The sequence below is a fragment of the Triticum dicoccoides genome, chromosome 7A, assembly GCF_002162155.2.
Source record: "Triticum dicoccoides isolate Atlit2015 ecotype Zavitan chromosome 7A, WEW_v2.0, whole genome shotgun sequence".
Lineage (NCBI taxonomy): Eukaryota > Viridiplantae > Streptophyta > Magnoliopsida > Poales > Poaceae > Triticum > Triticum dicoccoides.
In genome coordinates, this window is record NC_041392.1 from 746957837 (window position 1) to 746973715 (window position 15879).

Here is a 15879-nt window from a genome sequence, read left to right on the forward strand (position 1 = left end):
CGCCTCCCCGCCAAAACCTAAATCCCCAATCGCCACCGACACGCCGCCGCCGCCACCACCAGAGCCAAATGCCTCGGCCGCCTTCTCCGGAAGCTCCCCCGCGCAGACCACCAGAACCGCCGCCTCCGCCTCCGCCCGCCCGGAGGACCGCCAAAGCCCACCCTCCGGAGATGCCTCCACCGGCGCGGCCATTGCGGCCCGGCCGGAGGAGTGCACGCCGCGGATGGACATGGAGTTCGACACGGAGCTGCAGGCATACGACCTCTACCGCCTCTACGCCTTCAAGCTCGGCTTCAACGTCCGCCGCCGCTACACCAACCGCAGCAAGACCTCCGGCGAGGTCACCTCCTGCAAGTTCGCCTGCTCCCGCGAGGGCTTCAAGGACCACAAGCCCGCCGCCGCCATCGCCAGCACCGCCAAGCTCCCCCGTGCCGCCGCCAGGCTCTCCCGCGCCGCGGCCATCCCCGCGCCGGACGGCAGGACCGGCTGCAACGCGCACCTCACCCTCCGCCGCACCAAGCCCGGCGGCCACTTCCAAGTCTCCGCCTTCCAGCCGCGCCACAACCACCCGCTCTTCGCCGCTCCCCGCGGCCCGCCCAGCCCCTTCCACTCGCCGCCCAATGCCGCTCCGCCGCCGGATTTCATTGACGACGATGCTACAGCCGGGGCGGCATGCGCCGAGGGAGACGGCCCCTTGCGCACCAGGCGGCAGTGGGAGATCAAGTATGGGGAGGCCGCCGCCCTGCTCAACCACCTCCAGCGGCAGTCGCTGGCCGACCCGGGGTTCCATCACGCCATGCAGCTCGACGTCGAGGACAAGGTGGCGAACGTCTTCTGGGTCGACGCCAAGATGGTCGCCGACTACGCCCACTTTGGCGACGCCGTCGCCTTCGACGTCGTGTCCAGGAACAGCATCAGCCTCCGCCACCTCGCCTCGTTCGTCGGCTGCAACAGTTTCGGCGAGCCTGTCGTCTTCGGGCTGGCGCTCATGTACGATGAGTCCTGCGAGTCGTTCCGGTGGCTGTTCCAGACGTTCCTGCACGCCATGTCTGGGCGAGCACCCAAGACCTTCATTTCGCATCAGGATACGGTAATAGCAGAGGCCCTGTCCTTGGCGATGCCTGGCACGACGACGACCCATGCCATATGCGCATGGCACATAAAGCATGTTGCAAAGGGGAACATACGTCAGCTTTCTAAAGGCGATGCCAGTTTCATCGAGGAGTTCAAGGCGTGCGTCGACGGAGAGTATGGCGAGGAGGCAGGATTTCTCGCTGCATGGGATGCTATGATCAGCAAGTACGAGCTTCGTGACAACGCGTGGTTGCAGAGGCTGTTCGAGGAGAAACACAAGTGGGCTAGGCCCTACACGAAAGGGATCTTCTCGGCTGGAATGGAAGGCACACGGTTGAACGAGCGCCTGAGTTCCGAGGTGCGCAGTCATCTGAGAGCAGAGGTGGACATTGCTCTGTTTTTGAGGCATCTTCAGAAAGTGATCAGCGATAGGCGGCACAGAGAGTTGGAGATGGAATACGGTTCAAGGTTGATGATGCCCTACCTCAAAATCAGAGCTCCTGTTCTGACACAGGCTTCCGAGGTCTATACCAGCGTGATCTTTCAGCTTTTCCAGGAAGAATATGAGGAGTTCCAGTCAGCTTACATCGTGAGCCGTGATGAGAGCGGCCCGTGTCGTGAGTATGTCGTCTCGCTTGTGGAGAAGGAGGACTGTCGATACACGGTTTATGGGAACCCTATGGAGCAGACTGTCGCATGCTCGTGCGGGAAGTTTGAGATGGTTGGCTTCCTGTGCAGCCATGCTCTCAAGATTCTAGATGTTATGGACATAAAGTATATACCAGATAGGTACATCATGAAGCGCTGGACCAAATATGCAAGGCGTTTGACCTCCTCTTCACTGGAGGTTCCTGTTCCTGGGCAAGCCGTTCAAGAAGAGGAATCATTGGAGATTTCTTCTAATCGCTACCAGCACTTGTGCCCCAAGTATGTTCGGCTTGTTGCCCGGGCATCAGAATGTGAGGAGTCCAGCAGAGTACTAGACCAATTTTGGGGAGAACTTGGCGACAAGGTTGAGCAAATCCTGCAGAAACAAACCAGCGTTAGCAGCGCACCTGTGACACTACAGCCTGATGTTCAGAATCTTAAGATGGCCTTGTCTTCCATCACGGATGGCACTGAATCAGAAAATGTTCTGGACATATCAAGCAGGGCAGTGGCAGAAACAGTAAAGAAGAAAGGCCAGAAAAGTAAAAACCATCCAAGAAATTGCGTTGAAAAGGGTCTGACAAAGAAGCAGAAAGTGCACTCAGAAGAACCTGCACTTGTGCATTATGGTTTGGCAGATGGTTCAGCCCAGTCTGGAAATGCCATGTTTCAGGTAATCTTGCTATTTTCTTCATTGAGGTTGAGGTATCTGTACCCATTTTAACCATGCAAATTTGAAATGTATGCCTTATGTTATGTTAATTAAACTAATTGCCTAATTGGGATCCATCATGTATAACATTTATTGGCCAAATGCATCGTATTATATGAAGTTCTCTGCTGTCCTAGGATTCTCTAAAAAATACTACAAGATTCTCAGCAGAGCAACCGTTGAATAAATTTATACTCCCTCTGTTCCTAAATATAAGTCTGTTTAGACATTTCACTATTTTGGACTACATATGGAACAAAATGAGTGAATCTACACTCTAAACTATGTCTATATACATCCGTATGTAGCTTGTATTGAAATCCTAGAAAGACTTATATTTAGGAACGGAGGGGGTAGTTAAGTACTTGATGAAAATTAGGTGTACCAGGCTTAAGAATCTCAGTTTCTAGCCTTTTGCATTCATTTCATCTCATACTGTGAATGTTAGTGCCTCTTAGTGCAACCATTATTCTAACATTTGCAACAAGCAGGGCTTGGAGGCTCCTCCTAACATGTCCAAAATGGTTAGCCAAACTCCAACCTATGTACCTTACATGGTATGAATTTATATGATCTCTGAAGTGCCTCCCTAAAATAATTTATGTTCTTTTGGTCATGTTGTATCGAAAATTTAATTATTTATCTACTCCTCTTTGATCCAGGGGACTGACTTTTCAAATCCCATGGGGACACTCAACTATGAAGAGATGCACCGTGGCGCAAGTCTGGGGTTCACTCTGGTATTAAGACCACTTTGGATTGAACACTTGACGTACATTTCTGGGCAGTGTAATGATTATTGAAATTTTATTCCTGCAGTTACCTTCTCAGGACCTAGGCTTTGTCGCCTGTCACACTTCTCAGGCGTCAGGTGACAGCCAGCACAACCAGGTAAGATGTTCGTACAATTCGTCTAACAAATATTATACCAGAGTGAAGGGTAAAGTATTATGTAGTATTATTTTTAGTTGAGTTGCCTCTTTCTCCAATAATGAGGTCTCAGGCCCAAAATCAGCTGAGTTCACCAATCTGCATTCTTCATTGGTAGGCCTTGTAGAAATCAGTGCTTACTTGAAGACTCTCTCAATGGCAATGCGAAGCTGTATAATGGAGCACAATCAATGGGATTGAAGGCTTATGATGTCTGCACATATATAGTCCATCAACCGTATAATATGGCAATGAGAAACTGCACAGGTGGACTTATACTTAATTGGTATTCAGCATTTCACTTGCCACTGTAGTCGCTCTCTTGTTACTAGCAACCTGGGTCACTTTGTATTTATTATTTAGTTCACAAGTTGGTACTAGGAGCTTCATCACGTATTTATTGTCCATGTGCATTTAACCAGTGACATGGGTTTGTTGTGAAACCATCCTTTTTCTTTAGTTTTTGGGTATGAATTGTTGAAGACTGATATGATCTGTTTTGCCGTTTCTTTAACTTTTTTTTTTTCTTCATCTTAGATACACCCATGAGATCACCTGATACCAACTTTGTCCAAAAGTCTTTCACTCTCGCAATTGCCGATGAGCATATAAGATATAGTGCTGCTGTTGGTAGCGCTGGGGGGTGGTACGACATAATTGGTTTATGCAAAATATACATGATTTTGGTAGAGTTAGTGCCATTTGTCTCATTCATGCCTGTCCATTACTAAACTAAGTTACAGTGAGAACCTGGGAAGAGTCTAGTGTTCCTTGTGAGCATTGGATGCCCGTAGCTTTCTCCATATTGTCAAGGCATGCCATCGGGTATCTTCTCTGATTGTCTAAAAAAAATAGCTTCATGTGCAGGTTAGTGGTGCGTGAATTATGATTTCAGCCAAGGTTGACTTTGACTTCATAGCTGGGGGATGTGGCAGGTACTCTACATATGCTTCTGAAATCTTTGTCTGCCAATGATTTAACTGTAAAATCTCTTTGCTGGATGTTTGTAAAATTGATCACAGGAAAGTGTGATCGCTTGGACATCAGAAGCAATTTGTGATGCAGAGGATCTTGTTGAGGATTTCAGCGGGCTGCGATGGTTGATAAAAATTTTCTGGATGGAAGAGGAGAAGGTGAATTCCAACCTTCTTGAAGAAAAATGGGTGAAGTTGGATGAGGATTGGAGATGGCGCGTAACCTACTTACACATGGATGGTATGCTCGTCATCTTGCATGTGGAAAAGCTCTCTGGTGTGTGTATGTATGTAGTGGTAGTAGTATGCAATGCATGATAAGTAGAAAAGTAGAAATCAGAATTCAAACCGAATAAGCTTTATTTCATCTTATCAATACAGTATGGTGGCAATAATCATTAACATGCATGCATGCATCTCAGGATGGCTGATCTACACAAGCCTAGTCACCAACCATGTTTATTCTTCTCTTCTCTGTTACCGGCTTTAATTTCTGTTTATAAACAGTGGTAACAACTGACTGCTATAGATGATGCTCAGTGGCCATGCTCGCCACCGTAGCCACCTCCACCTCCACTGCCATAACCATAGCCTCCACCGCTTCCATGCCCAAAGCCACCACTGCCGCCGTCACCACCTCCCCCTCCACCGCCGCCCCCTCCACCTCCACCGTTCATGCCACCGCCTGACCCATAGCCTTCTCCGTACCCAGACCCATAGCCACCGCCACTGCCATAGCCGGATCCACCGCCTCCTCCTCCTCCACCACCTCCCCCACCACCTTGACCGCCAGCACCGTAACCGGAGCCATAACCACTGCCATAACCAGAACCGTACCCTGAGCCCATGTCGCCACTACCTCCACCACCGCCACCCCCATGCCCACCGCCGCCACCACCACCACCACCAATGCTGCCGCCATAGCCATAGCCATGACCGGCTCCATAGCCTGAACCGTAGCCGTAACCATGACCGGCGCTTCCACCGCCTTCTCCTCCACCGTAGCCACCTCCTCCAACGCCAATGCCGGTTACAGCGACCGGGGCTCTTGCGGCGGCAATGAGGTGGGTGCGGGTGAGCAGGATCAGGAGAGCAGCGAGAGCTAGAGCCTGCTTGCTGGTGGTGGCCATTGTGAGTGACTATGTTTTGGTGTTGTGATCGGCTCGAGACATGGACACAATTTATAGGCGAGGCGGCATTTGACACGATTGATATGAGATATCGTATCAGTCATGGTTTCATGTCATCATCTCACCTAATTAACCCCACTAGCTAAGCTCCTGTTCATCACAACAAAAAAGAGCCAGTAGCAGATGACAGATGTATGGATGGGTTTGGGTAACAGACACGTGTCACATCTATGTATAGTGGGGTGGCAGAAAACCGAAACCACATCCATGCATAATGGAGCACTCACTGCTAGTCATGACTAGTTTTGTCAATGCTGCTTTTTGACAAAATACACACATTGCTTTTGCTTCCAACCATCTCAAACCACACACATGGACAGCAATGTAGCAAGCAGAGCACATTTCCTTGGATCTTTCTGTTGCATTTTTTCTTGCTGGGGACAAGGAAGGAAGGAAGGAAAGATGAATGAATTTATTGGTTGGGTGAGTTTTCTGGGAAGACGGTGCGGATGAAGTTGAGGAAGCGCTCCGAGTAGAAGCGGGGCTCCACGACCGATATCGACTGGGGGTTGTATTTGATGGACTTGTAGGCGTGCTCCACCTTCTTCCTCATGCTGTACTCCTGCAGGATGTCGATGATCCCTATGTAGAGCACCACGTCGTACACCTGACGGAGCGATTTGCCGCCGTCTTTCTCTTGTTTCTCTTCTTTCTCTGCTCTTGCCGGCATGTTCACCCCTAGCTGGATCTGAAGCCTGTCCAGTTTGACAACAAATTCTTCAGTTAATCTCAGATCATAGGTTAGCATTGGAAGCAAATGAGGATTGACAAACAGTAACAGAATAAATTGATTGATGAACCTTGCTGTGCCTGGAAGCAGGAGATCCACTTCCTCGTAACAAGCAGACGATGATCGCAGGCGGCTCCCTCTTATGTGAGGGCCGACTGCGACTTTACCATCTTGGTTGCTGCCTCGCTGCACCAAAACCAGCCCTTCGCGGTAGTCGTTATAGGCGGTATCATCCTCCATGGCATCTGCATTACCGTCGTCACATCACCGAGCAAAAAGTTGGCATTCCAAATGGGTTAATTGGGCAACTTATTACTCAGAGGAGTGGAGATACTACTTTTTCATGCTTAATTACCTTGTTCCGAAAGAAGGGCTAGTTTGTTATCTTGCAAAATGCTTTCAGGCAATGACCCTCCTCTTACAAGGCGGCTTTGGCGAGCCCGGTAATGGAAACCAAGAAGCAAGCTGTAGTCCATTATGCCCTGATTCTTCAGAAATTCGCTGTCGATCTCAATCTGCCTACACATAATAAGAAGAAGAGAACATGGGTATGGGTGTCACACGGAAAACTGGTCATGAGGATAAGCTGCTTTTTTTCGGGGAGAAGATGCTTACTTGAGCAAAGCATCCCGCCAAGAAGGCTCGAGATAAAATGAGTAGTTCAGATCCAGGTCTTTGAGCGTCGTGTTCTCGTCGATTTTAACTTTGTCAGTAGATCTGCCTAAGGATGAACCTTTCAAATCGAATCTTCGATGGATTCTAAGTTGTGTGCAGAACATGTTGCCCATCACTACAAATCTGAACTGCAGATACAAACAATAAAACCAACAGTTATTTAAATATCAACCAAAAAAGAATTAATTATCGGATATGACAACTAAATCCTTTTTTATGGCTGAGGCTGAAGCTTTTCACAGTAATATCTGTAACCCTTTTAATTGAGCAACAACAGTCGTTTACTGTCATTACCTAACCTACCTTTTGCCCGCTGGAAGGTTTCACCCGGTGGAGGCCAAAAAATTTAGTCACGAGTGTGTTATCATAAGTATGGACATGGCGGTAATAGTCTCGAAGCATACGCAAAAGAACCTACAAGCAAATATCATGCATGTCAGGAAAAACCCAAGTTGCAGATGTAAACAGATGAACTAAGGGACAGCTTTGATTCAATAATATATGAATCAATAAGTGAAATAGGAAACTGGCTCAGATATATATTTTCCTTATGACAGCATGTTGTTAGTGTTAGGCTGTTGTGTCAAACGTTAGCTGCAGTATAGATCGTCTGTGCCTCTGATCCTCGGCAGTTCTGCCAGTAGATAGTTTGGGCCAACATAGGCCAGGTAAGGAATCACCAGAGAATTTGAAAACATCTTGTTTATATAAAGTGCCTGGTCTATATATGTCAGTTAACCAGATACCAATTAACCAACATATAAAATCATAAAACTCAGAAACCTGCACTTCAGATTTGCGAAGAGTCTTGATCATGAAGCGGTCATCTTGCGATAAGAAAAACATACTTCCACTCTTTCCAGGAGACGACAGCTCCCTAAGCGCGTCACTTCCAGAAATGGAAATCATGTAATCTGCTGTATCAAGCTTGAACATCTCCCTCAAATTTCTGTAGGTAATCAAACACTAACAAGAAGTCAGTCCTGTTGTGTAGAAAACAGTGTTGAGTATTTCTCGGAGAATTCAAATTGTACTTAAGCTGTAGTATCATAGAAGAAGGTTCAGAGAGACTGCAACAGCATAAAGTATACTCCACTTAAAGTAAAACTGGGACAGAAGCACAAGGAACCTGAAGACCACCGGACAGTAGTCCTTCCACTTAAAATCGACAGCACGGTGCGCAGGAGTAAGCCGTGTTCCTTTTGTGGGGAAGTTCATCCAGAAACTAGCCTTGGGGCCGAAATCAGAGGCTTGCACTTGACGCCTCTGAATCGGCGTAATCTTCCCAACCGTGTACCTGAGTGAGTAGTATATATATATATATATATATATATAATCACATGAGATATATAACGACCTTTTACTGACCATAAGAAACTAAATCAGTAAGGTATTCAACAAGACACTCTCATGTTGGGTGTCGGTAAAAGGAAGAAGGAACAATGAATTAGCTGCCAGTTTCTATCTATCTATAGCATAGTGGCACCTTCAACATGAGGGCATGAAAAGCCGCCATCTTTCCATGACTCGGAAAATTCAGAGCTAGTTTGGTCAATGAAAGTAGATGAACCAGTTTGGTGCTCTTATATATATATATGGGTATGGTATGTTGGCAACTTGCTATATGCTATGTACATCTAGATACATCCATTTCTACGACAAGTAATTCCGAACGGAGGGAGTATGTCACAATCCTCTGTCCCGCTTCCGCATATATATAAGTAGAATGGGACAACTAGTAGAAGAAAAAATGCAGACAAGGAGTTAGGTCGTTGAAAATTCAGATTAGGCAGATGCCTTGAAATATATATATATGCATAATTACCTGATTCCAAGCTGTAAACAGAGCATCAGATCATAGCTCCTGTGCCCTTTGATTATCATCTCCCCTGGCCTTTTGACATCCTTGGCCGCCCTGCTCTGCCGACGGCTCAGCTTCTTGGACGAGTCTTCCAGGCAGCTCTTGTTCAGCACGACCTCGCTGATGAGAACGCCCTGCGCGTACTCCCTTTCCAGTATCGGCAGGCTAGAACAAGCAGCCATGTTTTGTTGTGTTTGTGTTTCAGAACCTGCACCACTTATTGGCTCATGAGCGCCGATGATCTTGTCGATGGCCACTCCGATGCTCCAGCGCCTCTGCAGAGACGGCTTCTTTACCGGAGGCCGCTCCAAGCTCAAGTTTCTCCAGGACTTGTTAAGATGTGCTGGTGCAGCAGCAGGCTCTTGATCTGTGTCGGCCTTCGCATCGAGGGAAGAAGAGGAGGTGTCATTTGTTGACATGTCATCAGGCAGCACGCCCCTGTTCCTCAGATCGTCGATGTAGAGCTGGTGATTGGCAGGAAGTCTGCACTTGTTAGGATAGAATGTGCCCTTTCCATCCTTGAGTCCCCTGGTCCACGTCCCGAGGTAGCACCCGCCGTCCTCCCAGGTGTAGAGCCCGTAGCCGTGCATGGCGCCGTCGAGCCAGTTCCCCTGAAACGAGTCCCCGGTGGCGCTCCATGTGAGCACCCCTTTGCCGAACATGGTGCCGTTCCTCATGGTGCCGACGTAGGTGTTGCCGTTGGCCCAGGTGTACCTGCAGCCATGGCCCTCCATGTGGCCCTGCACCCAGGAGCCCTCGAATGTGTCCCCGTTGGGGTACGTCTGGAGGCCGTGGCCGTGCTTGCGGTCCAGCTTCCACTGCCCCTTGTAGGTATAGGATGATGATGATGAAGAGGAGCTGGCGACGCCGACGACATAGGTCCCCTGGCCGTCCATGAACCCGGCGGAGTAGTCGCCCTCGTAGACGGCCCCGGAGGGCCAGAGGGTTCTGCCATGGCCGTGCCTCGCGCCCCTCTTCCACCCGCCCTCGTACACGCAGCAGCTGCCGGCGGCCCAGACGTAGCGGCCCGTGCCCTCGGGCACCTGCTGCGAATGTGATGATGATGATGATGAGAGCGTGCCGGAGTAGACGTCGCCATTGGGTAGCGTGATCTCTCTGACCCCGAGGCCTGCTGCTGAGTTTGCTCTGAAGCTGGGCTGGGACTGGGATGGGTCTGCTGTTGTTGGGTGAAGAAGGTGGTTGCTGGCAGCAGGGTCTGTCATGTTGTTGGCCTTTGATGTACAAGATGAAGATGAAAGAGCATTGTTGCAACTTGCAACTGAAAGAAAGAAACTGTTACAGAGCTTTTATACAGTTTGCATACAGGCAGGATAAGAAATCAAGAATGAGCTGCTGGTGGTGGTGGTTATGATTTGCAGCGCTGGCTGGCCGGCCGATTCATGGTGGTGTATGTGTATCAAATCAAGAACTGACTAGTAGAGTGTGATTAGTTGTCATGGTGGTGGTTGTGACTAGTAGAGTATGATTACTACTAATGGCCGGCCTGGCAAATTGGAGTGGCAGTGCTAATTCATTCATTCATTCATCATTCGTGAGAGCAATAATATATATATATATACTCTCTCCGTTCCAAATTACTTGTCTTCGATTTGTCTAGATACGGATGTATCTAGCACTAAAATGAGTCTAGATACATCCGTATCTAGACAAATCTAAGACAAGTAATTCAGAACGGAGGGAGTAGTAGTAAGAAGAATACAAATGCTGAGCTTGGATTATGAGAAAGAAAGAGAGAGAGAGAGACATGAGCAAGAGGAGAGCAGGTGAGGAATTGAACAGGGTAGGGGAATGAAGAGGACACATACCTATCATACATACATACAGCTAGCCACGGGAGGAAGAAGGAAGAGCGACGGACGGGGAATGTGGCGGCGTGGGAACGGCAACCGGCGAGGGAGGTCGCCTTCTTCCTTCCTTCCTTCCTTACTTGCTTCCTTGTCTGCTATGGTCTGCTCTTCTCTGCTCTTCTCTTCTCTTATATATGCTGTGACTGTGAAGAAGAAGAAGAAGAAGAAGAAGAAGAAGAAGAAGAAGAAGCTCATATGAGGTCGACGGCCAACGAGCGTGACAAGCCAAATAATTCCATACCTCCAACAACATCTCATCATGTTATCAATTTATTATTACTTATATGCTAGAGTATTACACTACCTTTGTTTGTTTCAACTAAAACACTTATATATTTTTTTTCAAGGGAGGGAGGGAGGGAGGGAGTATTATTAAAGCAGCAACCGCTCCATGGATCCATCTGCACATGCACATGCCAAAAGACAAAAACAAAAAATAATAAAGCAGAGCAGAGCAGAGGGGCCCACTTCCACGTGGCGCCCATGTGACCACCCCTCTTGTCTTTCTTCACGCGTGGATGTGTTTCCTGGCATTTCTTTCCTTTCACACGCTCACCACCTTTGACGGGGTGAGCCAAGAGCCGCGGACAATTACAATCCATGCAAATAAAATTCTACATGCACGCATCACGCTTTCTTGTCCGAGATACCTTCATTTCATGCCAGACGCTGGGTAGATAGGCGCGTACGAGGGCTCCGGCTCCTCCTCTTTATTCATATATACGAGCATCCGGCAACGGCACCTCTTGTGGGTTATGGGGTTGGCCTTCGCCTCCAGCGAATCGAGGATTGCCTGCAGATCTGCCTCACCCCCGTCATGCTCCTCCTCGGAATACACTGTGTTTGGAGGTAGCCTCGCGGCGATCCGGGCTTCGCGCCTTGCCCAGATCTGCTCAAGAAGCTGAAGCCAGCGCTCCGATGTTAGATATAGGTAGCTCCTTACCCGACGGCGTGCTGTCATGGCTACTACTGATGGCGGACGACGAGTGGAAAACGGCGGCGGGGGCTGATGAGAGAGGAGTGGACGGGTAGGGTTTCGGTGCCGGTGGTCAGTTAAATTGCCGTGCTAGGGCACTATGTGCTCCACCTGTGCGACATCACTCAACACCGTCAGTCCAACGGAGGAGATGAGCTTCGGACCGCCGGGTTTCAGAGTGTGTTCTCGTATGGAATCCGACCGTCAGTCCGACGTGGCGGGCGTGCACGGGCCTCTATATTTGTCTCAGATTTGGGTTAGATATGAGAGATGCCGATTCGTCCAGGCGTTCGAGGCCGATTTAAGGGGCCCGGGTAGATCAAATTTTTATGACCGGACGGCACGCCCAGGTGTTTTGAGACGCCCGGCCCTGGATTCTCTAACGATATTTTTCCTGCTCCGGTAATTCATACATGTGCTGGACGTACTAATCATACAACTCAACTTATACAAGTACAAAAGTAGTACTAGTTGTATGATCAGGGAAGAAGAAAGATCAAGGAAGCTTTGGACGACCGATCGATGCCACTGCGTACTTATGACCTTAACATGGCAATGGGTAACCGTAACCCATAAACCTGACGGGTAAAACTTCTATTGAGGCAATAGTTTGAGAAAAATAGGTATGTCTCATGTGTCATCCAAAAAAAAAGCGGCTTTATCTGGCTAACGCGGCAGCTATCCTCGACCCAAAATCCCCTTCCCTTGCTCATGTGCGTGATCTTGTTTAAATGTCTTGATATTTGTTTTATGAATCTATGATTTTATCTCTGATTGTGTTGATCTTATTATATAGTCTCCTTCACTCGATCATTTCAAAGTAGGGGCTACACAAGTATCTTGAATAAAAAGAATAGTCCTCTTGTTTGTCTTGTAATGGGGAAAAGAAGAAAGAACTGATGTGAATGTGTCTCTAAAAAGTTCACTTACAAGCTACTCATTCTTGAATATAATTAAATATTGTCTAGTGCCATCTAATTCGTGCTTATTTCTATCATTTTCTGAAAATTAATATCATTCTTTTTTGGGGCTTGTTTCGCTGTGCCCCCAGCATGACTTGTTGACTTGTTTGGTACCTGTACTCTTGTGTTGGATGCTTGGTTGATGGCTTTATAATATAAAGCGGGAGGAAACCCTTTTTCGGAAAATTAATACCATTCTTTTTATTCCATCGCACAACAAATTGTGATATATATATGTGCTGAAATGCTAAAATGTGGTATACTATGTGCTGACAAATGTTGAAGTATACATGCTAAAATATTCTATTTATGTGGAAATGCTGAAAAATACATGGTGAAGTGTGAATTGAGTAAGATGGCCGAGATGGGTATATTTACCAGAGGTATTACCCGCACCCGGCCAGGTACGGGTATGAGAATAGTTTGAAACCCGAAGTGCGGGTACGGGTACAAGTTTGTGCAGAAAATATTGAGACGGTATGGGTTTGAGCGACCATTACCCACGCCCGAACCCGGGGGTGTGCCATGCATGTATCTCCCCTTTCCTTTGAGCGATGCAACTACTATGATACAACACATGCACTACTTTACTTCTAGTTCCTTTCTTTACTTTACCGTCTGGGTGGCATGCCATGCCAACCAACTTTGCAATAGGAAAGGAAAAACAATCAATCATTCATAATGCATATTGGGAGTGTACACGCACACATATATAGTCTGACTTATTTGGCTTTTGTGAACCCTTTTCTTCTTAGTTATCAACAAGATTTAGGTAACATATAGATGGATCGATGGATAGTGGTCTATCTTTTTCAGGCGCTCAACCGAAAGATGCATCATGCAAGGATGCACCGACTGTCTACTATAACAAGTTTTGTCGGCTCTGGCGAGGGAGGGCTGATGATAGTCGTGTGCCTTCGGTTCGCTTCAGTGCTTGTAGTCATGATTGAAAATGAATAAATCAAATGTTTTCCGGACCGGCCAAGCTCCTCCTGGCCGCCACCTGTACGTACGTGGTACATAACTAGCAAATTCACATGTAGAGCTGGAATAGAATATATTCGCTGCCTACCATGTAAACAGCAGAAAGACACAAAGAACCTTTGCTTTGATCAACCCATATAATAGCAGGTATATTTCTCCTTCCCTTTCCATGCAATTACACCCCACCATACACCTACACTACTTTACTTTACTTTATATACATACTGGTTGCCAACTACCTGCACATAACTAATCAACTAACCACTCAAAGTTTTCCACAAAAAACTAACTACTCAATTTTAATTGCCTTGCCAGAAAACTAAACTAAACCAATCAACGTGCGTACGTCATAATAATGGTAAATATAATCTGATTTTCTTTCTTTTAAGAAAAAAAAATCTTATCAACAAGCTACATATATAGTCTGATAACGGTATATGTTTTGCATGCAGGCGATTGAGCAAATTAATAAAGCTATATATGCGAGAACAAATACAGTAACCTTCTCAGCATGCATATGAACGTGCCGCCACCACCACCACCACCAATTCAACAACAAGAAGAGAGACATCTCTGCTTTGCTCTAATATAATTCAGCCTGCTTGTGTTTTATATCTTGGTGTTGATGGCTGTCAGCTCGGTGGCTAGTGGTCGAACGTGACAGGACAATTTGCTCCCTCGAACAAAATCTCTTTTGTTTATGTATTTACTTTATTTATTTATTAAAGCAGCAACTGCTTGATCGATCCATCTGCACATGACAAAAAGCAAAACAAAAATAATTTGGAGAGAAGAGGCGCCATGTGACTGCCAGGGCCTATATGCATGCAGCAGGGCCAGGCGCAATCCAATCCATCCCATATATGTCTGGCGTAAATTAATGGCAAATAAACGACGCCTGCAAGTCCCATTTATTTATTTAGGTTTTTGCTAGCTCGAAAAGAACTTTATTGAACTGTGACCATAAGTGAGCGAGCTTAAACGGGATCCGGTTTATTTATAGGCCTACTGGCCCTGGCCGTTTATTCCGACATGTGTAGTACGTACGTTCCCTATATATGTACGTATACACATAGTACTATGGTTTTTTTTTGCAACGTATCCAAGTGAGTGATGAGCTCCTGGCACCAGCATACATCAATCAATACATGTTTCCTTCTACCTTGAATTGATCTTCTCCCACCCACGAATATCTATACATCAATATCCTACATACACAACTCAATCAACTATCGACTGATACAAGTAGAAAAGTAAATGTGTTTGTACTCCCTCCGGTCCTTTTTACTCTGCATATTAGAATTCTCTGAAGTCAAACTTCACAAAGTTTGACCGTATTTATATGAAAAAATATCAACATCTGTTATGCTAAAGTTATACAATATGAAACTTTAAGTCATGACACATCTATTAATATTGATTTCAAATTGTGAATGTTGGTACTTTTTTTTATAAAGTTGATCAAACTTTACGAGGCTTGACTTCAGTCAAATCTTACATGCGAACTAAAAAAGACCGGAGGGAGTACACTTGTAGTAGTAACTGGGCCGGCCTTTTGAACCCACGGACGTGATCGAGCCGACCTGAGGAGAGTAGAACATGCATATTACATCTGCATTTCTTTCTGTTCCTACTTCCTAGTTGTATAACAGATCAGGGAAAACAAAAGGATACAACCTACTACGATGCAACACCCATGCACTACTTTACTTTACTATCTTTTTCGTTCGAGAATTTTATTTACTTTACCGTCTGGGTGCCATCTGCCAACGAACTTTGCAACATGAAAATTAGAAAAGCAATCAATCATTCATACTGCATATTGCGAGTGTACATATATATAATCTGACTTGCATGACTTTTGTGAACCCTTTTTCTTCTTATGAACAAGATTTGCATAACATATAGATGGATGGATGGATCGATAGTGGTCTATCTTTTTTCAGGCGCTCGGCCGAAAGATGCATCATGCATGGACGGATCCATACATGTACAGACTAGCACTAGCTAACCATAATCCCCAATTACAAAATGGAAAAGAGAAGAAGAAGAAAGGCTAAAGCTAAAATGCATGCTGCACTAGGTAAAGTACCACAAATCACAAATGCACGCCTATCTCTCTTTCCATTGATCCTTTAAATTTCCTTCCTTTCCTGCATGCTACCTAGCTCACATATCACAAATGTGCGTCTCTATGTTGTTAGCAAATACCATTACATAGGTTTATTCTTTAGGTCTTAAAAACAAACTTTTATCTCATGGTTACACCACCTTTCAAAAGAGGAAGACTTGGAC

General features: G+C 46.4%; 2 protein-coding genes across 2 annotated transcripts; one reads left to right on the forward strand and one right to left on the reverse strand.

Moving 5' to 3' along the window:
• Window positions 1-6: 6 nt before the first annotated feature.
• LOC119327598 (protein FAR1-RELATED SEQUENCE 9-like) lies at window positions 7-4754 on the forward strand. Its single transcript, XM_037600693.1, has 7 exons — window positions 7-2395; window positions 2926-2991; window positions 3097-3174; window positions 3254-3325; window positions 3483-3631; window positions 4232-4299; window positions 4387-4754. Exons 1-5 carry the CDS (start codon window positions 224-226, stop codon window positions 3489-3491), a joined length of 2397 nt encoding a protein of 798 aa, XP_037456590.1. The 5' UTR covers window positions 7-223; the 3' UTR covers window positions 3492-3631; window positions 4232-4299; window positions 4387-4754.
• On the reverse strand, window positions 4681-10910 carry LOC119327597 (phosphatidylinositol 4-phosphate 5-kinase 9-like). The gene is made up of 9 exons (XM_037600692.1): window positions 10621-10910; window positions 8759-10073; window positions 8063-8230; window positions 7717-7882; window positions 7237-7347; window positions 6874-7061; window positions 6614-6777; window positions 6329-6503; window positions 4681-6223 (listed from the first exon to the last, which is right to left on the reverse strand). Exons 1-9 carry the CDS (start codon window positions 10625-10627, stop codon window positions 5941-5943), a joined length of 2577 nt encoding a protein of 858 aa, XP_037456589.1. The 5' UTR covers window positions 10628-10910; the 3' UTR covers window positions 4681-5940.
• Between the last annotated feature and the right edge of the window lie 4969 nt (window positions 10911-15879).